The sequence below is a fragment of the Talaromyces amestolkiae genome (assembly GCF_001896365.1).
Source record: "Talaromyces amestolkiae strain CIB chromosome Unknown scaffold1.1, whole genome shotgun sequence".
Lineage (NCBI taxonomy): Eukaryota > Fungi > Ascomycota > Eurotiomycetes > Eurotiales > Trichocomaceae > Talaromyces > Talaromyces amestolkiae.
In genome coordinates, this window is record NW_024468037.1 from 297,074 (window position 1) to 319,404 (window position 22,331).

The 22,331-nt window shown below is 46.6% G+C and overlaps 9 protein-coding genes across 9 annotated transcripts; 5 read left to right on the forward strand and 4 right to left on the reverse strand.

Moving 5' to 3' along the window:
• Nucleotides 1–1,477: 1,477 nt before the first annotated feature.
• On the reverse strand, nucleotides 1,478–2,543 carry BHQ10_000097 (uncharacterized protein; the record flags this gene model as incomplete). Its single annotated transcript, XM_040882643.1, has 3 exons — nucleotides 1,478–2,202; nucleotides 2,257–2,434; nucleotides 2,496–2,543. The coding sequence occupies 3 exons, from the start codon at nucleotides 2,541–2,543 to the stop codon at nucleotides 1,478–1,480; spliced, it is 951 nt and encodes a 316-aa protein (XP_040728602.1).
• A 970-nt stretch (nucleotides 2,544–3,513) lies between these two features.
• BHQ10_000098 (uncharacterized protein) lies at nucleotides 3,514–5,176 on the forward strand (the record flags this gene model as incomplete). Its single annotated transcript, XM_040882753.1, has 4 exons — nucleotides 3,514–3,646; nucleotides 3,696–4,201; nucleotides 4,262–4,931; nucleotides 5,001–5,176. The coding sequence occupies 4 exons, from the start codon at nucleotides 3,514–3,516 to the stop codon at nucleotides 5,174–5,176; spliced, it is 1,485 nt and encodes a 494-aa protein (XP_040728603.1).
• Nucleotides 5,177–7,611: 2,435 nt separating this feature from the next.
• On the forward strand, nucleotides 7,612–8,494 carry BHQ10_000099 (uncharacterized protein; the record flags this gene model as incomplete). Its single annotated transcript, XM_040882864.1, has 3 exons — nucleotides 7,612–7,839; nucleotides 7,890–7,978; nucleotides 8,029–8,494. The coding sequence occupies 3 exons, from the start codon at nucleotides 7,612–7,614 to the stop codon at nucleotides 8,492–8,494; spliced, it is 783 nt and encodes a 260-aa protein (XP_040728604.1).
• Nucleotides 8,495–8,917: 423 nt separating this feature from the next.
• On the reverse strand, nucleotides 8,918–9,804 carry BHQ10_000100 (uncharacterized protein; the record flags this gene model as incomplete). Its single annotated transcript, XM_040872581.1, has 2 exons — nucleotides 8,918–9,454; nucleotides 9,508–9,804. 2 exons carry the CDS (start codon nucleotides 9,802–9,804, stop codon nucleotides 8,918–8,920), a joined length of 834 nt encoding a protein of 277 aa, XP_040728605.1.
• Nucleotides 9,805–10,500: 696 nt separating this feature from the next.
• On the forward strand, nucleotides 10,501–12,311 carry BHQ10_000101 (uncharacterized protein; the record flags this gene model as incomplete). The annotated part of the gene is made up of 2 exons (XM_040872692.1): nucleotides 10,501–10,673; nucleotides 10,724–12,311. The coding sequence occupies 2 exons, from the start codon at nucleotides 10,501–10,503 to the stop codon at nucleotides 12,309–12,311; spliced, it is 1,761 nt and encodes a 586-aa protein (XP_040728606.1).
• Nucleotides 12,312–12,642: 331 nt separating this feature from the next.
• On the reverse strand, nucleotides 12,643–13,912 carry BHQ10_000102 (uncharacterized protein; the record flags this gene model as incomplete). Its single annotated transcript, XM_040872803.1, has 3 exons — nucleotides 12,643–12,677; nucleotides 12,730–13,787; nucleotides 13,839–13,912. 3 exons carry the CDS (start codon nucleotides 13,910–13,912, stop codon nucleotides 12,643–12,645), a joined length of 1,167 nt encoding a protein of 388 aa, XP_040728607.1.
• Nucleotides 13,913–14,768: 856 nt separating this feature from the next.
• Nucleotides 14,769–16,398, forward strand: BHQ10_000103 (uncharacterized protein; the record flags this gene model as incomplete). Its single annotated transcript, XM_040872914.1, has 5 exons — nucleotides 14,769–15,071; nucleotides 15,123–15,187; nucleotides 15,242–15,538; nucleotides 15,591–15,772; nucleotides 15,830–16,398. 5 exons carry the CDS (start codon nucleotides 14,769–14,771, stop codon nucleotides 16,396–16,398), a joined length of 1,416 nt encoding a protein of 471 aa, XP_040728608.1.
• Nucleotides 16,399–16,900: 502 nt separating this feature from the next.
• Nucleotides 16,901–17,580, forward strand: BHQ10_000104 (uncharacterized protein; the record flags this gene model as incomplete). The annotated part of the gene is made up of 4 exons (XM_040873023.1): nucleotides 16,901–16,951; nucleotides 17,011–17,283; nucleotides 17,334–17,407; nucleotides 17,466–17,580. 4 exons carry the CDS (start codon nucleotides 16,901–16,903, stop codon nucleotides 17,578–17,580), a joined length of 513 nt encoding a protein of 170 aa, XP_040728609.1.
• Nucleotides 17,581–19,338: 1,758 nt separating this feature from the next.
• Nucleotides 19,339–22,009, reverse strand: BHQ10_000105 (uncharacterized protein; the record flags this gene model as incomplete). The annotated part of the gene is made up of 5 exons (XM_040873043.1): nucleotides 19,339–20,343; nucleotides 20,400–20,546; nucleotides 20,603–21,367; nucleotides 21,433–21,693; nucleotides 21,746–22,009. The coding sequence occupies 5 exons, from the start codon at nucleotides 22,007–22,009 to the stop codon at nucleotides 19,339–19,341; spliced, it is 2,442 nt and encodes an 813-aa protein (XP_040728610.1).
• Nucleotides 22,010–22,331: the final 322 nt, after the last annotated feature.

Sequence of the window (22,331 nt, forward strand, 5' to 3'; positions counted from 1 at the left end):
AATTACGTTCGACAGCCGAACATATTTCCTGAACGCAAGGACAATGAGTCGGCAAAAAATTGCATTAATTTGACACAAATGGTTGAGTGTTCGCTCTGGTGTCTTGTGCGTGGAAGCAAACAGTGCAAGAGTCTACTCAACAGATGGACGATTGAGGAGGGACCCAGTCTATTGGATGTGGCTCCCACTCTTTTCAAAGCAGGGCACTATGAGGTAACTTCCCGGGTTAAAGGATATATCATTCGTTGGTTTATTCGTTGACTGATCGAGAACAGAATGTACGCCAGAGAGCTGGACTCATTCCGGTGGTAACCAGATCAATGGCGAGGATATTCCGGACATGTCAATTCTCTAGTGCCAAGGAGAAGATCAGCTCCGTCAAATCAAATCTAAGATTACGATATGGAAACTGTATGGATACAGAAAGAACAGATTCTGGGCATCTCTCTCGATCATTGATCAAGTGTGTCGTCTGGACAGCACTGCAAAGGGGGGCATACAAAGTTGAATGGCCGAAAAAATCCATCAGCGAAGACTCGGATACCATCCTTCTTACCGACGATGACTTGCTGACAAACGGCTCTGACAATTATGAGGATTTCGATGAGCAAATACTGAACTCGGGTGTAAACTCAGTTACCAGATCGGATGACATCGTGTCACATTGCAGCGATACCAATGAACTCGACTCTGGTTACTCCAGTCTTTTCTCGCCAGAAAAACTATTGCCTAGATTTTCAGACATTGAGAGTCTCTATGACGAGATATATGACGATATCAGCGAAGAGTTAGCGATAGACGATGATGATTTTGATGTCATTGCACGGCCCGATACAGAAGGAGGAGACATTATCAGGTCTTCTTCACTTCCACCTGCAGTAGCCGACATGTGTGTAGAAAACAACATGACTTCCGATCCGCTCTTGTGTTCAGAAAATTTCAACGAAGACGATCATAGTATATGTGGAAGTCAACATGATGAAATGGACAACTCTTCTGCTATATCAATTTCATCTTCTACCTATCAATATGTATATCGGGAGATTTGAAAGAAGAACCTAGGGTCAACTTGAAACGTCATGCATCGGGGATGATTCACGACTATCTGAAAGATGCCGAAGTGCCCGATCTACAAGTATAACAATTAGTAAAATATGTAGATATAGAAGATATCAAACAGTGACCTAATGAATGTATACCACATTTGACCATATTTAATTTCGTCTAAGAAAGCTGAAACACTACGTAGATGACACTCGTCGTTAGCAAGTTCCGTCAAGCGCTGAGAAAACCGATACGGTATCAATATCAAACCATACGGTGTTGTATTCTGTTTTTAATATTCAACAGATAGTACTCTAGTCTAACTCTTTATGTTTCGCTCTATATGATAATCAAAGGTCATAAATCGTCAATTGGTCGTCTCCCCCAAACCGAACATCTTGATCGAGTTATTCCACGCCCTATATCCACAAGGTTAATATCCGCAGAAGTAAAGAGAGACGGGAGTCAAAACGTACGCTTCACAAACCTCCTCTACCGAGACACCCTTAATCTTCGCAATAACATGCGCCACATGGGCAATCGCAACTGGCTCATTCCTTCCTTTCACCATACACCCTTTCTGCCACTTCTCCTTCTTCACAGCCTTTGGCAACGGCGGCGCATCCTTCAAATACTTCGCCGAGGCATGTGATGGCCTAATCTCGCACCAGGGGCCATCCGTCTCAATCTGTATTCTTTCAAGAGGGATATGTCGCACAACCTCTAAATTCTCTTCTGTTTTGAGACTGCATCCATTCACGCCAATATCAAGACCCAGATCTACCAAACGCAGCATTTCCTCTTTTGTGCCTGTAAAACTATGCACAAGCCCACCTTTCGGTAATTTGTCCAATCTCGATTTTAGCAAACGCTCAAAGTCTTCACTTGCGGCCCTCGAGTGCAGGAACAGAGGCAACTGAACCTCAATGGCAAGGTCGAGCTGCGCCTCGAACCATTTGAGTTGCGATGCCTTGGGGCTGAGGAATAGACGGTCGTAGTCAAGACCGATTTCGCCAAAGGCGACTGTGTGCCCGGATTGTTTGGTGCTAAGGGCGAGATCGCGTAGATCTTGGAGGAGTTTGGAGGGGCCAGAGGGGTGTTCATCAAAGTGTTTTGCTTGACAGGGGTGGACGCCGACGGTGGCGTAGCAGAAGCCGGCTTGTCTTTTTATTAGTATTATAGGCTGTGCCAATTATCTGATCGGGAACGTACGGTAATCTTTGGAGATTTGGACTGCGTGTTCTGACTCCTTGAGATCGGAACCAGTAACCATAAATTTAGTGCAGCCGATTTCTCTAGCTCGTTCTATGATATCGGTCAAATCATCTTCATGGGCTTGTTTGCCGTGATAACTGCCCCTGAAAACGGGGTCGCCGAGATTGATGCCAATCTACACGATATCAGCAATGCTTCAGTCTCCGGTATGGCTTTACGTATATTGAAAATCATACATCAACATATTTTAATGTGCTCACGGGCTGTTTCGTCTCTTCCTCCATCTTGGTAGCCGTATCCCGTCTCACGGAAAAACCTGTGCTGTGGTGTTGAATTTGAGAAGCTCGCCAACTCAGACGGTATTTATACTGCTCAAATAACAAGATAGAGCCTACTAGATACATGTGAGTCACGTATCGATGTTGATGGAAGTTGACTCATACATACCCCTACCCCTAGGCAACGACGTCGAAATTAGTCGTGATCTAAGATTGGATGTCGCAGTAGCACTTAGGCGATTGATGGGTATATGCATGGAAACTAGACAAGTCTGAGCAGTGACAGGTATTTCTTAGACAGACCTGAACATCGAGAGTAGGTCTTTGCAAGTCACGGGATGTGCGAAATAGGAAAGAGTTGTGCATTTTTCTTCACTCTTGATCCAAATAGTGGTTCAGGCGTCGAGCCTCAGGCACCCGCAGGCCTAAGTCTTGCGCTAACTGCTTTTGGATGATTACATTTAGGCGGATATGATTGGTCGGGTTGACTTCCTCGGAGTATTTCAAGTCTCTGCTTGAAATCTAATCTAGTTGATCATTGATTGCACGCAGTACTGAGGATGTGCAGATCGATAATATCATTGTCGATGGCCCTATGTTAACCGACAGAAATGCCGAGTTGCAAACATATCGGAGCAAGTGCGATGATCTTCATAGCATCGGGAAACTCCCCGATTACATTTACACTCTACATACCCCGTATTTCTTCCAAGAACCCTTTTCCTCGCTTTCACCCCGCAGGTCTGGTCTGTTTCTTGGAGACTTTATTCGGTGATGTTTATCCCGAGGTTTGTTGCTCGGCTTTAAAATAGAGTCGGCTTGCAAGGGTTGCTCTTTTTCCTTGACTTCTGTCGCTTCATCCCGTTTCCGCGATAAGAGTATTGCTATCGCAGAATATACAAAGATTGTATTATTGTCTTGACCCAGGTACTCGTTGGGTCATCAATAATCTATCTGGTGGATTCAAATCGGCAGAATGACAGCAGAAAAGCTCGTCTCTGTCGCAGAGATACAAAGACACAACACGCCATCCGACTGCTGGCTTGTAGTCGACGGTCAGGTCTGGGATTTTACTGAGTTCCACCAAGAACACCCCGGCGGTTCGGCCAGTAAGTCTTCCTAAAAGTACGGAATTGATATAAGCTAATCGAGAAAAAGTAATCCTGAAATACGCCGGCCGTGATGCCACAAAAGCATACAATGAGGTGCACTCACCATCCACAATACGCAAAAACTTACACCGCTCCAAACTTCAAGGCATCCTCGACAAATCAACCATCAACGACGAATGGCTTAAGGAACCGCCCACTGAGAACGCGCGCGTCATGTTCGACAACGAAAAGCCGCCATTAGACACCCTCATTAACGCGCACGACTTTGAGATCGTAGCCTCCAAAACCGCGAGTAAAAAGACCTGGGCATTCTATTCTAGTGCTGCCACGGATTTGCTTACGCGAGACGCGAATAAGTCATATTTTGATCGGATATGGTTCCGTCCGAGGGTTATGAGAAATGTGCGTCATGTGGATACGCGGACGAGTGTGATGGGTGTTAATTGTAGTTTGCCGTTGTTTGTGAGTCCGGCGGCGATGGCGAAATTGATTCACCCAGAGGGTGAGCGTGCTATTGCCCAGGCTGCTTGCGAGAAGGGGATCTTACAAGGAGTAAGTGTCTCCAATGATCAGAATCACATTTTGAGCCGTCAGCTGAGCTAATCACTGCAGGTATCGAACAACTCCTCTTTCTCCATCGAAGAACTAGCCCAAACTGCCCCAAATGGCAACTTCTTCTTCCAACTCTACGTCAGCCCAGACCGCGAAAAGTCCGCCGCTCTCATACGACAGGTCTCTTCACTCCCGCAATTCAAAGCCATTCACATCACCGTCGACGCCGCCTGGCCCGGTAAACGCGAAGCCGACGAACGCGTAAAAGCCGATGAAAGCACATCAGTACCCATGTCCGACGCCAAGGCCAAAAACGACAAAAAGGGCGGCGGCTTTGGTCGGTTGATGGCGAGCCATATTGATCCAGCCCTAACATGGGAGGATATCGCGTTTGTGAAGAAACATACGCATTTACCCGTCTGCCTTAAGGGAATCATGTCAGCCGACGACGCGATTTTGGCGATGAAAGCGGGCGTTGATGGGATTCTGTTGAGTAATCATGGCGGCAGGAATTTGGATACTAGTCCGCCATCTATCGTCACCTTGTTGGAGCTGCAGAGACGGGCACCGGAGGTCTTTGATTGTATGGAGGTTTATGTTGATAGTGGGATTAGACGAGGGACAGATATACTCAAGGCTGTGGCTTTGGGAGCGACGGCTGTGGGGATGGGGCGTAGTATGCTGTTTGCGACTAATTATGGTCAGGAGGGTGTCGAGCACTTGATTGACAGTAAGTCCCCTTTTCTGTGTTTTAGATGATGATGATGATGATGATAATGCTGGTGCTGATTTGGTATAGTCATGCGTGATGAGTTGGAAACGGCAATGAGGAATAACGGAATTACTTCGTTGGAGGAAGCAAGTCCTGAACTGGTGCATACAGGAGATGTGGACCATCTCGTTCCTACAGGGCGCCTGCATCCATATGCAAGGAAAGTGGCCAAGTCGCGGCAAAGGGTTGCGGCGAAGCTGTAATCTGGTAGATCACTTCTTTTTACAAACATAGGACGATAGACTACCTATTCGTGATATCAATCATACACATATATATCGCCTGATGGGACCGCATATGGCATATGTGTATGTGCCGTATGGAGTTTAGATTCATTACACCCAGAAAAATGCCTATTATTAGAGGTCTTCTATGAAAAAGAAATCTATATAGTCACAAGAAAAGTCTTGTCGATCATGTCTTGGTTCACAAACTAGCAATGATAGTTGTCATAATTAGGGCTCGGCACTGAGCCCTAAAAATTGAAAGGCTAATTTATGAGCGCCAAGGGTTCAACAGTCTTCGTACGTTATTGCTGTACTAGAAATCAAGTTAACTTATCAAGTGTTATATAATAATCATGGACTGAAAGCGATCATATTTGATTTCACTTGACTTGATGATTATTTTGAGTTGATTGACCTTTGTATGCGACGCTTGGCTCGACTTCCTACCTGCACGGAGTATACTGCAAGTAGTACTTGGCGGCCATCCCAGATAGCGCGGTCTCCTGTTATTTGTTTACGTTGGTCCAGACGTCAATTCGCTCAAGACCATACGGAAGGTACATGGAAAACTGTTCCTCGTCTGCCCGTCCTCAAGCATAGATTGACCAACTGTACGTAGTAAATTTATGGTTCACCATCAAGTCTTTTCTTCCCTTATTGGCAATTGCTCGTCTCGAGCCTCTGCTCACACCCCCAAGAAATCAGACAAGGACTCAAAAGTAAGGTTAGTGGCTTGACTCCAACCAAAMGGCGCGTGACCACCTCCCCTAACCTCCTCCTTCCAGTAACAAAGCCCCCCTGTTCACCGCTTTATTTTCTATTTCTACATTGCAAGAAATCAATTTATTTTCCATGCTAAAGATGAAACTATTACATAAAGGGGTGCTGCATGCACGTTGAGAACTTGGTAGGAGTTGAGACGGAAGCGCGGCCCCGATCGACGCCTTGTTTTCTAGGCTGCGTTCTATTGATCAGTTTCAGAGCTGTATAGATGATTACGGAGATTACGATATCTTCGCTAGAATAATACAGTACTGTTGGTATGACGGCGTACTCGAGCTAAATAAGGAAACAATCTTGATCCTTTCTCCGCACTTTGAGCTATTTGGGAAGTTCTTATTGGTTGCTATGGCCCAGTCACCGCCCTCTTGGTCCATGGATCGTCTTATCGCGTTCGTACTGTTTACGCATTTGACTCCTATTTGACACTGAATCATCAACCATCAAGCTACCACCTGGTGAGAGTGGCCTGCTCACACGACTGTAAGGCTGTCGAGTAAATGACAAGATAAGAAACCGATTCAAGGGCGTCCGTCGGAGTCAGGAGATGAAAGTCCGACGGGCAATCCACTTATCGACCAAAAATTAAAACGTATTCCAAGACTAACCCAGACAAGAATAGTACCGCACTCTATCAGCGAGTAATCGGCGCTTTTCCTTTTTCGCATTCGGTCATTGGCTGTCGTGTAAATATTCGGTGTCTGGGGTGCTGTACAGCGGATGCTTCAGATGCATCCTATATCCTTGGTCATGAAGTAATGAAGAAAGAAGGCTAACAGACATACGACTACGTATTCATTATCCACGACAAGCAATTCGACCTGCAATAGGTCTGATCGGTTCAACGGAGAATATCCGCTGCAACAACAATTGGATGCAAACATGCAACGACCACCCACACCGAAGATCAGACCACCATGACACCCTCCATGTTTTATGCCGGTTGCTCAGACCACTACTCTATGTCGATGTGATTCGTACTCCTGCAATTGCACTTACTAAGTGTATGTACGATGCACGATCTACGACCCGATCGACCGAATTGTTCACCGACATGATGATAATATTAAGTCAAGACGGAGGGATTAATTGTAGCAAGAGAAATTCATGAATCAGCAGTAACGAGAGACGGGCTAATTCGACGTGGCTGTGCGATCAACAGCAGTTATTGGTGTACCGTAGATGGCCCCCCGAACATTCCTGGTGCAGAAAAGTAGCGTGCAGCGCACAGTATGTACATACTATGTACGTAGTAGTATGTTGGTTGTCGAGGCCTCGCCGAATGCGTTAGTAGCTGCCTAGTTTCTCAGGCGGCGTTTCGGCCTTCTAGACTGCCCCACCTGCTGATAGCTTGGGTGGATTCCGCCGGTGGAGCATGATCCCCCAACGCTTTGCTATCATTATCATATTTACTCCGTACAGCTGGTCCTGTGGTCACTCCGTCTTCTCTTTTTCTATTCTCCCCTTTCTCTTGCACTTGCTCACTCTTACTTCATTTCAATTCACTCTCCTGCCATCACTCAGTACCCTATACTGCACCTCCAACTTTCCGGTAGGTCCATGACTATCTATACATCCAATCTATACATCTATCTAACCTAACTAGATCATCAATCATCAATAATAATCAAATGGCCGCTCCTCGCTCAACCTCCCTCCGTGCTCTGCGTGCCGTCTCGCAGCATCACACTCCTGCAACGACTCTCCACTGCCGTCGTCGTCTGCACATCACTGGAGCCTTTTCCGCTCAGCCCGTCGAGGGCACCGACAAGGCCGCTGCCTATGCTGCTCGCACCCTTGCAGACCTCAAGAATGAATGCCATCGACGAGGACTGAGGACTGGCGGCTCAAAGACTGAGGTATGCTCATCCAATTGAGCCAAAGAATATCTAAATACTGACATGTATAGCTCGTCGATCGTCTCTCCAACAATGACGTACTATATACCCGAGCTTTCAACATTGCAAAATCCCGTATCAACGGCAGTGTTTTCGGAGGGTACGCCGTGTTCTCTCTGACTTTTACGATACAAGTACTAACAGGCATAGACCCGCCGAAACCCGCTCCTTCAACACATCCCGCGCCAGCAAATCCGTCAAAGACTCCTCCACCCTTGACTTCGTCTACATGCCCTCCATCGCCAGCATTGAGGCCGAATTAACTCCGGCCCAACGCATCCCCATTCTGGGAAACATGAGCTTCGACTACAACGCTTCTGACCTCAGTCAGTCCGAATACCCGCCCATGAAGCCCCAGATTCATGCCATTGGCGAGACAGGTCCGGATCTCGCGGCTAGTCCCATGAGCGAAGTCGTGGACAATCATGCCGTAGATATTGATCCATTCAAACTCACCGAGACAGTCGGAAAGTCGCGTGCCGGCGAGAACGAGATGAGAGAGAAACGGTTGTTGGCTGGACAGGCAGACAAGGGTGTGATTGGGGAGTTGTTTGGTGGTATGATTGATGATATTTGGGGTAAAGGTTCGAGTACTGTTACTATCAGTACTAAGTAAATTGTGAGAGTAAGATATGTGTAACGGTCGATTTCTTGGCAAGTCTGTCGTTGACTGTTTGAAGTGCTGTGTTAGTAATCGTTTAATCCTACTTCTTGAATATACTACCATTCTCATACCTTTGCCATACGTATACTTTACCTAAAGACCGAATGTTACAGAATCCATAATCATCTCAAGTTTATCATATACCTATGTACAAGTAAATAAAAACGTTATACTCAAAAAGACATGAATTAATGACCATTGCAGAAATCAGAATGTGCCAAGTAATGGAATGAAGGACAGGATTGGCTATTCAAGATTCAACCCCAACGCCAGATACAAGGAATGAAAGACTGAGATACTACACATAGCATGAAGTTGGATAGGGGTATGACAAGAGTCACAAGAAATGACGAAACGATTGGCTTAACGGTTGGTCTATCCCAAAACAGCAGCAAGAATAATCACCGTCAAGATAATCGCCAGTATCAGCAGCAAACAACACATCTTATTTCGAGCATTCTTCTGATACCGACTTGCGCTCCTCAACTCAACATTTGCACCGCGCGTGTCGCTAGTGACATTCTCAACATTTTCGCCAATGATATCCAGCTGACTACCCTGCTCGTGCACAATGTGCGCCACGTCCCGGAATAGCTCGTTCAATTCGCCGACACTCTGCTCGATGTTGCGGATCTCGGATTCGCGCTCGATGATTAGCGCTTCTTGGAAGTCGACTTCGTCTTGGTTGGCGAGGCGGGGKTGCTGTTCTTGTTGTTGGAGGAGTTGCTGTTGGTCTTGTCCCTCGACGAGGTCGCCGGTGGCTTGTTGATCTGAGTCTCCGTGTAGGGCAGTTCGTGTAGCGACGGCGGAGGCTCGTTGTTTCTCGAGTGCGCGGCGTTGGACGGTTTGGAATTCGTCTAGGGCTGCCTTGAATTCGGAGGAGAGTTTTTGTTGTGTCCATTTTTGGGACGGCTGTAGTCACGGTTAGTCACATCAAGAAGTAGTCAAGTATGTAAATGACCTACATTAACATCCTCCCACGTCTGCACCTTCTTAATGGCCTCGCCTGCATCCTTGAATCCCGACCTTGTCTCTTCGAGAAGGTTATGAACTCTCTCTCGCACTCTCTCGGTGTCCCGCTTTGTGCCTAAAAGCGCAATCTGCCTCGATAAATTCGAAATATTCGATGTCAATGTAAATAACTGGTTCGATAGGTTCTCGGTAAACCGCGCAAACTCGGGGTCATCCTGATACTGAGGATCGTCATCCCGCCGCCAGGTTGTCGGCTGCGCTTCTAATGAATTCAAGCGATCGTAGGACATGGTGTGTATAGTAGACGGGAATCGTGAAGGTGCTGATATATAGGTCGGCGGTGGTTGACTTGCAGTTTAGTGAAGGTTTTGTTGTTGCCTCGACGGTTCCTGCCCTCTTGATAAGACGTAACCGGGCTGGCCCGTTCAGGTGACGCAGCGATCCGCTCAACTTTCGATGGGTTCTATTGGTAAAGAAAGCCGCTCACGTGACCAACTGGTTGCTGTTTTGGTTTCCTGGGCTTCGTCCCGCAAAAAAGAGCTTCAGTAAATAATAGCTTGACTTCACGCACACTCGTTTAAGCTCCCACCACACCAACTACCGCCCTTCGGCACGGGTTTGTCGAATTCTTGCAGATAGCAAGTGCGCAGCTATCCACATTCAAATAATGCGGTGACTGTTTCCCTAAGATACTTCCATCGCGCTCAAAATGGCTGCTCCACCTCCAAGGCCGTATAGGCGAATCTTGACCTCTGCATTACACCGCAGATTTGTCCACGCTTCAGCTGTGACGTTGTTGATGGACTATTTTGTTTCTTTTATAATCGGCACAAAAACATCTTGTTGGTATTTCAATCTGAGAGGCAACCATTCAAGCTAATGCGACAATAGTTCTTTGGTCATGGTTCCCCCTCGGAGTATGCGGTCTGCGCGCTCTCCTTTTATTTATCTCGACATTATCCGTTTTCTTCATCCGAGTTGCGCAAATGCACGTCGGTCCGCGAACGACGGCTTCACCTCTGGCTGCACTGCGAAACGTGTTCCCGCTACAAGTCCTCCAAACGTTGGGATGGTATCTTTTCTCCGCCTGGTGGTTTAGTGAGATATACCTCTGGTCGGCTCCGGAAGATGCTGATCTTGGATGGGTAAAGCTCAGTCGGTGAGTAACAGCATAATTTGAATAGTGGTGATGTAGCTGACTTGACGCAGACCTAACAGCCGGCCAGCTCTGAATGAAAGGTCCATCTATCTCCACACATATCACATGATACTGGCAGTCGCTCAGACGGCTATTCACTTATACTACGACTATGATCGTCTTCCGATTCCGATTGCCAAACGCACTTCGAAGGACGATCGTACGCATCCCATGGAGCCGACAATCAAGAGGCTACAATATGGGATTATTGGAAGCGTGATTGATGCTTTGCGGAATGGCTTGATTGTCACCTTGGCCAGTCCGTTTATCTATGTCATTTTCCTGCGACGCCCGGCTTGGAACTTCTCTCTCTACTTTGCGAAGCTGTTCTGGAACTTTTCGCGGACAGCGGCGGAGCCTCAGGGAGCTGTTCCTCCTGCCTTTTACACGCTATTTTACCGCCAGATTATCTCGGGAGGATGTCTTGTCTTCCTGTGGCAGACAGCGAATCTATTCTTCACCGTCTTCCTCACTAAAGAGCCATTGAAACGAGGACAACCACTTACCAATGACTCTAAGGATCCTACTGGAAGCTTGATTAATGGACTTAAAGCCAAGAAAGATATTGCCAAAAATTTCGCTTTCTGGGAACTGTGCTTCATAAGCCAGCGTTTTCCCGATCGCCGCAAAGCGATTTTTGAGGATCTTGATCGTGTCAACGGAGAAGCCTGGAAGCAAGTGCTACAAGCTTCAATTGATACCATCGAGGGTGTCAGTGGTCGTATTAACAAATTCAAAACACCACCGGCTGCAAAAACCGCCAAGGATACCAGCATCGCGTATCCTCAAATTCAAAGTCTCCCTCAATTGACTGACGGTCCTAAACAAGACAATATCTTCGCACCATCGCCAAAGGCGACCGGATTTGGACAATCATTTGGAGCGACGGCAAAGTCTTTTGGACAGTCAAAAGACTGGACACCCGCCGCGAGAGCCAAAGCTAAAGAAGCGTTCAGCCAGGCATCAGATGCTTTGCTAAGCCCAGAGCGCAAGAAGAAGCTTCTGGGTGCACCAGATGACGTCAAACTACTTACCGGGCCAACGGGAACCTCGAAGTCATCTTTCAACTATTCTTCCATTCCATTCGTCTCGCAATTTCTTCGATCTCCAATCGGCAAGCCCTTTAGGCAAACATACGCCCAACGCCTGCGCGGCATTGTCTTTGGTGAACCGCATGGCCAAGTTGCCTGTGTCATCGACGCGATCGAGTCTATAACCAGACTTCTCATTGCCAGTTTGGAAGAAGACTCATTCGGCCAAGTCTCTAAGGACGTACCGACTATAGTTCGTCTCTACACCTCAACCATCATCACATTAGAAGATTTCGTCCATGAAGACACCGGACTTGGTATTCACTGGTCGGATGTTACATTCCCATCAGCCAATAGTAGCCCTGAAGTACGAAGGAAAGCAAGAGAGGTTCCCGAAGTTGATACTGTGCTTTACATGCTCAGAACTTCTCTCTCTGAGCTTCTCACCTCCTTTGAGCGATACAGTCGAGACGTGGGACTGCAAGCTAAGGACATCAGGCTTGCAAAAGCAGCAGCGGGATTGGTGGGTGATGACAATAACGATAACGACGATCCTTTCACCTCCTAGAGCGGGGTATTTGTTTGATTTACGGTGTTCAAAAAATCGGTCATGCATTGTACTCTATTCATTTCCATAGAATTCGCAGCAATGGGATTTGATTTTGCATTTACTCATGGTAATCTCGGATTCTTTCGGTGTCGAGTAATTGTAGTGCACGGAGTGCTCCTTATCATTTACGAAACCCTAGTTTCTCTTTCGGAACCATGCGATGGAAGGGAGAGCATCATGCAGTAAATCACAACATCAATTCTCCTAGATATCTCATGACACTGGATAATAAGGTCGGTGAGTATGGATACCTATTCATCTTATTCCCTGCGTACATGCCCCAAGAATCTCACTCAGGTATGCTGTAAGACTTTGGGTACGACTCTATATCTCCAAATTAGTTAACCTCTTAATAAGTGTTTCGTAGAAGACGTACCAAGAATAGGCCGATCAAACTCATTCACACTCGTAAACCCGGCTACAGCCATAAAAATATCAAAATCCGCGAGCAGCGACTTCATGACATGCCTCACTCCTTCCTCGCCCATGATACTCAATCCCCAAACCCACAGTCTCCCAACAAACACAAACTTTGCGCCAAGAGCTAATGCCTTGACTACATCACTTGCTCCTCGGACCCCGGAATCAAACATGATGTACGTCTTGTCCCCGACGGCATCGACGATGTTCTCTAATGCGTCGAGACTTGCGATAGCGCCATCGACCTGTCTACCGGCATGATTGCTAACCACTATACCATCTACGCCATATTCAACCGCCTTCTTCGCATCAGCAACCGACTGAATCCCCTTAAGCGCAAACGGCCTTCCGCCAGATATTCTTTTCCACTGCTCGATCAACCATGGCAATTTGTCCCACGACCACGCTCGCCCATGCCAAATCGAATCGATCCAGAGCGTCGATGCAGCCACTGGATCCTTCTCAATGTCGATACCTTTCTCGCGACATCTTTTCTGAAAGACGGGGTCACTCAGACCCAATGCAGCACCAATGCCGCGGTAGAATGCATAGTTAGAGTTCGCGACGTCGTCGTGTCGCCAGCCTAATTGCCACGTATCTGTCGTGAGAATTAGGGCGTCAAACCCAGAGTTCCAGGCTCTATTGAGCAGCGACAGCGTCAATTCATCATCATGGGGCATATAAAGCTGGAAAAACCGTGGCCCATTTCCGCCACTGTCATTCGCAGCGCCGACTTCTTCAATCGGCGTACTCCCCGCTGTTGACAGACAGTACGGAAGATTGAGCTCACCCGCGACTTTGGCGACTGGTCTCTCAGCTTCGTGATTGTAGATTGCGTTTATGCCGATAGGCGCAAAACCGATGGGGGCAGAGACTTTGTGACCCCATATTTCGGTCGTGGTGTCGCGCAGATTAGTGTCGATGAGCATCCAGGGGATGATGCGGTGTCGGTTGAAGGCTTGACGGTTGACGGAGTGGGTTGTGGAGAGGCCTGCATTGGAGGATGCGTAGTGCCTTCTTTGTCAGTACGAAGGGCGTGCGTACTAGAGGAGGGAGTGAAATTACCATCCTCCTAGGCTAAGCTTCTCTTTGGCTTTTTCCTCTAGTGCTTTAGGGTCTAAATCGCGTCTCCTTCTCATCAGCCCTGATCTTCTGATATGTTAGACAAGATCAAGAGTTTACGCGTATTGAAAGGCGGTGTTACGCCATCGTTGACTTTCCAAAACTGCTCTCTTTGGTAAAGAGCCCATTGCGGCGTTGAGCGTTTCTCGATGTTTGGGTTAGTAGGGTCACTCATGATGAGTCCGGTACAAATATACTTGGCTTGCTACGAATAGATTCATTCACATATTGTTTGATATTGCCTCGTCTTTATAGACATTGTTGAGGGCTATGACTTCACCTTGACGCTACCAGAGTCGTCATCCCTGTTCCGATTGAAATTAGCCCTAATTGCATGCCCTAACAGCATCCTATCTAGGTAAGTATCTAGGTCCCTGGATACAAGGACTTCATCGATACGTATCTACTACTCTTCGTTACGGACCTGCGATCAAAATAATATTGAAGCATCAATTAGCATTGCACAAACAAAACAATGCTTTTTTACACAGCTGTACTATATCATGACGTCACCGACGTGCTCCTGTTGTAAAACCCGATGAGCTCTCAAACTAGAACTTCAAACTCTTGCTACTCCCTCGGCTACCGTCTTTCTAAAAAGAGTCTGCACCAATCTAGACTTTGCCCATCTTTGACTTATCAATTACTGCATAAGCATTCAGTTAGGGTTTGCTCACAACTGCCGAACTTTCGGATAATGCGGATAATCCCGGCGATAAGCTAATCCGCAGACCCAATTTTTCTCTATTCGCGAATCAAATTGACTCATCAAAATTGTTGAGATTTATCAACAATCTTCAGACTATAAAAAGTAGAGTCGTACGAAAATCCGTGACGCTGCATTGTTATCATTCAGACGGAAAGGTTGCAGCAATGTTGGCGCCGGCACGCAGGATAGCTCTCTCGAGCTGCAAGGCTGCATCGCCCCGCACGATCATCTTCACCGAGCAGGCGACTCGATGCATCAAGCCTGCTCATGTAGCTAAGCGTCATTTTCATAGGACTCCGGCAAATGATTTCTACAAGGCATTATGGCAGTCAATGCGAGTCAAGGTGCCTTGGGTGGATGCCCTGGCTCAGAGCCGACAGCAAGCTGGACAAGCTACGATTGAGGATGGGGAGCCTGTGAAGCCGGACCTCACGCCAAGGAGGATGTCTGATAGCTATTTTGCTGCTGTGAGTTAGTTCTTACTTAACTTCGTGATCTCCTTCTGATTAGGCTTTTAGACACTTCCTCTTGCTGAAGATAAGTGGCTGTTGGACGAGTACCTGAATGCATCTGGGCGTATTCGGTGAGTCTCTCAAATTTTTAAAGCCTCTCTCAGACATGGCTAATTTTGAACCAGTCTCGGTACGCTTTTCATGGACTTGGATGCTCTAGCCGGTGTGGTAGCCTACAACCATACAGGTGATACAGTAGCAACTGTTACCGCAGCTGTTGATCGAATCACACTCGTGAACCCGTTGAAAGAGATTTGCAATCTTCAACTCAGTGGTCAGGTGACCTATGCCACAGGAAGATCTAGCATGGAGATCTCTCTACAGGTTGCCAAAGCTCCTGCTGAAGGCGAGAAAGTTAAGGATGAGGATGTCTTGATCACATGTGCTTTTACTATGGTATCGTTGGATCCGAAGACCAAAAAGTAAGCCTCTCTTTTCTCTCAGAGAAATTCCAATTTACTAATTGATGAGTAGACCAGTTGCTGTGGCACCACTCTTGATTGAGACGGAAGAAGAACGACGACTCTTCCAGAAAGGCGAAGAAAATTACAACGCAAAGAAGGCTTTGAGGAAGAGGAGTTTCCTTGAACAGGCGCCTGACCAAGAAGAGAGTAACATGATTCACTCGATGTGGACGACAGGCCAGCCTTACAAGGGTAATATCACTCACCCATATTCCACAGAGCTATTGATAGAGTTACTGACTCGTACAGTCCCCGGAGCGGCCATTCAACGCTCACCACGCATCCAAAACATGGACCGAACAGTCCTCCGATCTGCCATGATCATGCAACCCGAAGACCGCAACAGACACAACTTCATGATATTCGGCGGTTTCCTCCTCCAACAAACCTTTGAACTCGCCTTCTGCTGCGCCGCCTCCTTCTCCCACACCCGACCCACATTCGTCTCTCTCGACCCCAGCACATTCGAAAACCCCGTCCCCGTCGGAAGCGTCCTCTACCTTAAAGCAACAGTAGCGTACACCGAGCCCCTCGTACGGACCGTCGACGGGGAATCCAGCAAACGAACCCCTTACACCAAAGTACACGTCCGCGTAGACTCCAAAGTGCGTGATGTCGAGCATGCTACCAAGAACCCTACTGGTGTTTTCCACTATACATTCTTGGTTCCCAATGAAGTACAGGTTATGCCTACCAAGTACGCCGAGTATATGATGTGGCTGGATGCGCGTCGTCGGGCTCAGGATCTGGATCCGATTATTGCTTCGCGGTTTACAGAGGATGAGACTTCAGCGCGTATGGATGGTGTAACGGAGTAAATTGAGTCTTTATGGGAGATGGCGCATTCTAAATGCTTTTATTCATGTGGCATTCGTGTCTATTCATCGTTAATATATCTAATTACCAGTTGACGGTTGTCACAAGTGCTCGTGTCAAGGAGCTCAAGCGCTCGTGGCAGTGACTTTCACTGTAGAAATGTGGCTTTATAATTCAGTAACCGTCTTTTGTATTTTTAAAAGTAATACAAAATCATGCAGATTTGGAGCTTGGTCAAGAGCTTCTTACAATAAATTTCACGTGACTCGTCCTCGGAAATTATAGGCATGCGGGGAAGAACATTGAAGCTTTTCTCCATGCTTGCAACGTGCGATACGTCGATCTCCCATCCTGTATTTCAAGATAAGGATAGATGAATTATAACACGCCTTGAACGAGCAGACATAATCAAATACATGAAACGATAAAAGTATAAACGGGGATATGTCTCTCCAGAATGTCTGGCATCTTCGGCGCGTGGCCGATACAGCATCTAAAGCATGCATGGTCTGCTACAAGCCGTCAACAAGTGTGTTGATAACACCTGATAACAAAGTATGAATGAAATATTCATAAATAGTTTATGAAGCAGTGTCGCTAACTAATTGGTGAAGGACTTCTTCTACATATGCCCAAGCCATCTCAAGGACCGTGGCTTCTGTTCTCCTATCGGGGCCTCGGAGCAGGAAGCCAAGAAGAAGAAAGATGAGGAATTGGCGCAAGAAATTGAGAAAGTGAAAAAAGAGTACGAAGAAAAGCAGAAGAGGAAAAAGGAGAAGGAGAAAGAAAAAGACAAGGAGAAGAATGACGATAAAGATAAGGAGAAGACAAAGAATGAGAAGAAGGATTCGGAGGAGGAGGATGTAGAGAAGGAGAAGAATGATAAGGTACGTCAGCATGTATGAGTGAACTTTTGGAGCTTGTCTAATTGAGATAGATCAACGAGCTCCGAAAAGCGGCAGAGACGAAACCGACTGATGATGATTCTCCTCGAATATTTGAACTGCACAAGTAAGTTGATGTTGACAGCTCCTATGAGTACCATCGTGGCTAACAATGGCCTTTTTAGGAACTTCTATCAGATGCGTATCAATCGCCTGCGGAACATAGATTTGGCAAAAAGGAATGCTGAACGTCTCAGGAATCCGGCTTCGTTCCCATCTGTCCCCAAGGGAGACTTGTGAGCTGCTATATAATGAGTTATGATAATGGATAGATCATTGAATTGAAGATTCCATCTAATTTATGTCGGTGCTGACATCATTAAATGTTGGCGTCTTGCATCCTGAAGCTAAGAGATATGATACAGTTTAGACTAAGGATGGTGGACTACAATCTCTGCAGATGGATTACAGGACATGATCTCGAAGTAGATTCCGGGTACCTGCCAGCTACTGACGATGTGAAGAAAACATACATACTAACTGCAAACGGGCCAATTATCTACATTACTGAATTAGCATGCGATGACTTTATAGAGTCAGAATTCTTTCTGTATTATGATGTGATAATACGCATCCTGCCCTTTTCATCAGTAAAGAATATGTATGATTACTTGTTCCCCGTGGTTATCCGCTTTTGTAGTTTCAATATTTCTGTATTTTGACTGCAGGTAATGACCATGGAAGGTCAGTTACGGTTTTAATTATTATAAAGTATGTTCATAGCCTAGCATAACAATACAGCATTGAAACAATCTCTCTGACCGGGTCACCAGGCGAATACGCGTGACATCAAGTTATCGTCAGGTTACAATCTTGTTACGCCTTTACTTAGACGCGGACACCCAGGTATGTATTTGATGGGGTAATTCGCAGATCAACGGCTTTTTTCAGAGAAATTTCTTACAATGTGGCTTCGAAACTAGGCAAATATTACCTCAAGTAGCTAAAAGGCCATTATCTCAGATAAACGCTGTAAGCAAAACATTTAATCCAAAAACGCACTAGCAATCTCACACTATAACTACATTAATATCTTAAACTTTGACTATGGATGTAAGACGGAGACCCCCGAGGAACTAATGCCAGGCCGTTCGTGTCGAACACTACTGTGGTTAACAAGTCTACTGCTATTGACGGGGGTGGCACGCCTAAATGTAGGGTTGACGGGCTTTTGTTTGAAATTCTTGCAGGTTTCAGGCCGAATTTGGGCATTTGCAGTATTTGATATTCCCCTAATTCTTCATTTTTCCTGAACTCAATTTAGTACTCCCTACGGAGTACTCCGTATGGAGATTTCGGCCCGCTGCCTGTCAACCTCAATAGAACATACCATAACTATAGGACCAAGCACATGGCACTAAAGACTAGGTGCTAATGCATGAAACGCTTTGGCAACGGAAACCGGACGAACCCAAAAATTCCCGGAGACTTTCTAATCTTCGTTGGGCCCTGGGTGATATGATGGCCCGGGAGCCATAAGCTTATGCTGTATGCATGATCAAGATGTAACAAGTATAACCATATCACAGCCCTTTGTAGGTTCTACCTTGTTGAAAATACGTCTGACTACATGTAATTCTGTGGGGTCCACTTACTGATCACATAATATTCGGTTTCGTTAAATATTGGACTTTTTTCTAGAAGGGAGCGTTGGAAAGCTGGAACGCAGATCCGGACAGTTATGGGCATAAAAAAGAGCCAAAGCACTCATAACGATCTTGATATTTTCTCCCATATCTGAAGCGAATTAAAACAGACGACGTTCCCAGTATGCGATAGATTAGCTAGAGACTTACTCAGTAATTCCTTATAATACGACATAGTCCACTCTGGTGCTTCAGTGGAATACATCAAGCTCCAACACTGGGGACATAGAAATGTAGTAAGGTAGTTTAGATTCACCGTCTAGAAATTTTTATTTATGATATGATTTCGTTCTGCAAGGAGTAAGGTCATACATGACTACTATCTGTTTTATACATATACTTTGATTTCTTGTCAGACTTCTTTCAAAAACCCAATTTCAATAACCTGATCCGCCGGTACCCGCAGATTAGCCATCTTATTTCGAGTATTCTCTCTAATCCACAGGAAAGCACTCAAGAGTACCTTCCTGAAAATATTGGTACCACTTTTTGTTACCATCTGTTCCTTGCCCATGATATACAACACCCTATGCTCAAATGCAAATTTTAGTAGTTCCAGTTCGCGACTTCGGAGTTGAACATCTTGGTATTCACCACTTCGCGTTTCATCCGTCTCAGGGAATTGCGTCTGAGCATTGACCGCCGATACATTATTTGAGGAGCTAGCAGTGGTACACTGCTTTGCCTGGAGGGACTGCAGATCATCTGTTAGGTAACGACGCACCTGCTCCATAATCACCGATGCAAGATCTGGCGTGATGATCACATCATTATATCCATAGCGAACAACAAGCCTATAGCAGTTTGGGATCGCCAGGCGGGACACGCTATATCTATTATTGTACGATACCGATGGTGTTTCCAAAGGCCGCAAGTGGAAGAATATCGACACCTCAGGGATGGCGGTAAGCTTGAGAACAAACTGGCTAAAGACAATCGGTGTTGTTTCGCCTGCTTTGTCGAAGAAGACTCCCAATCCCCTGGTCGTGCTGATAATAGTTCCCTCATACCGGTGACTTAGGCGTAATTGACCTTCTTTGTTGTACTGGATGAAATGCGAGGTGGGAAATCGGTCTTCAGCCTCAGCAGCCCACTGTTGTTCTTTTCCGAATCTCCAAAGGAAAAAAAGGGAGGCCAGAATGGCTGAGAGAGTGAGGGTGAACCACGCACCAGCGGGGACTTTGGTGAGGGCGGAGGAGAGATAGGTACCGTCAAGACATGCGATAATTAACCAGGGCAGGAAGACGATGAATGGGTTAAGACGCCATACAAACATAGCTGCCAGAGCCACCATGCATGTGTCGAAAAAGGTCACGAACATGACGCACACTCCATATGCGTTTCCAAGAGATGTAGTCTATGATAAGAGTTTAGTAGAATATGATTCTGCATGGAGACATTGATTAGGCGTACATTTTTATAAATGGAAGCGATGAGGATCGTTCCGATCATCAGCAGCCAGTTTGCGACGGGCACAAAAAGCTGCCCATGGAAAATTTTGGAAGTATGAATTACTTTGATCTGCGGAACATAGGAGAGTTTCATCACCTGGGTAAGAAGCTGCAACCTTGTTAGAGGAGGACGAACGAGGACCGGAATCGGAAACTGAAATATACCTGGAATGTCGCAGTTATGATAGCTTGCGAGGCGACTACAGCTGCCAGGATTGCAATTATCAAAGCAGGATATACTGTTCCTGGAGGTGCCGCATGAAAAAAAGGGTTTGAGTATGCGTCTGGATGAACACTGATATAGGCCGCCTGTCCAATGTACGCCAGAAGCAGGCATGGAAAGGTATACCCCAACCAGCTTAACTGAATCGCTGTGCGACTGAATGCCCCGAGATCGGCAAATAAGGCCTCTACTCCGGTGAAGCAAAGCAACACCCCGCCCAGCATTTTCCAGCCTTCTTGCCCATGACGAATCAGAAACTCAAAGCCGTATCCTGGATTGAAAGCTGCGAAAACGCCCGCATCGTATTTTGCGAGGTTATAGATGCCGAACACTGCATTGAATGCAAGCCAAATGAGAATAATGGGTGAGAAGGCGTAGGTGATCTTGGAGATGCCAAGGGGCTGGATGCAGAAGAGGACTACTAGAATGCCGTCTGTTACCCCGATGATCGAGGCCCTTGAGATATTGGGTCGTACGACTTCGATGCCTTGTACAGCCCCTAGTACTGATTGTGCAGGGGTCAAAAGTCCGTCGGAGATCACCATAGTGACTGCAAGAACCCCCATCACCTGTAGGATTGTTTTGGCAACCCGGCTCGACTCTAGGGTGTGGCGAACATGCTGGCCCGCAACCTCGAGATCGCCAGTCTGATACCTTTTCATCTGTATCATGGAGGCCTCTCTCGGATCACGGTTCGTGATATTCATCTGCCCAGGTGGAGTCAATCTCCATCGAATGGGAGGTAAGCAAGCAGAAGAGAGAAGTAGCCCACATAGCGACCGAGTAATGAATAGGTACTGAAAGTACCTCCTTCACCATCATTGTCCGCATGAAGAATGATCAGCACGTATTTAACCGTCACCATCATAAATAGAGTCCAGATGATGATCGAAAGCACTCCGATAAGATCTTGACGTGTGGGTGGCTCGGTAAAGGTCGACGAGTAAACATAGAGCGGACTGGTGCCGATATCACCATAGATAACGCCGATTGACTGGTAGGCGAGCCAAAGGAGCTTTCGACCTTTGAACACCTGCCCTGAGTTAGTCAATCTTAACATGCCAAAGCCAACTCCGCATCCCCACCTGCTTTTGCCTATAATCTCCCGGCTTTCGCAACCCGGGATCCTCATCGGGCTGGTCTATGGAGGCAGTCTTGCGGATTGAGCTCTGTAGCGGGCTCGTCTGTGACCGAATGTTGTAAATGCTATCATGTATTTGATCATCGTCTGAAACTGCTGGTGGCTGCTTTCTGGTGCTGCCGGTTGCTGTGGTAGCGGTCGTCCTCGTTCTGGCCGCTTCGGTATTCGGATGCTGCTGGTTCGCGATCGTGACCGCCACTGAGTTCATGACGATACGGGGTCTTCAAGGCTGTATAGCACAGTAGCGGTGGTCAAGAAACGCAAAGTGCACATTTGTGCATACTGGGGAAGGGTCTGGAATTTAGAGACGCGAAAATTACGCGACCAGCGAAGAAAGGCGCGAGGTGCAAAACTAACAATCTTAACCTTTTCCTTTTTCAATTTTCGGGGAAGTTTTCCGATCTTAACTGAAAGAGATGATTGATAAGATACGAGGTTCGCAATCCTCCGAGAGGGCCGCTGTTTGGTTGATTTGTAGTCGTAGATGTCATGATGAGTTAAGACATGGACTCGGTCACCTGATTAATCAT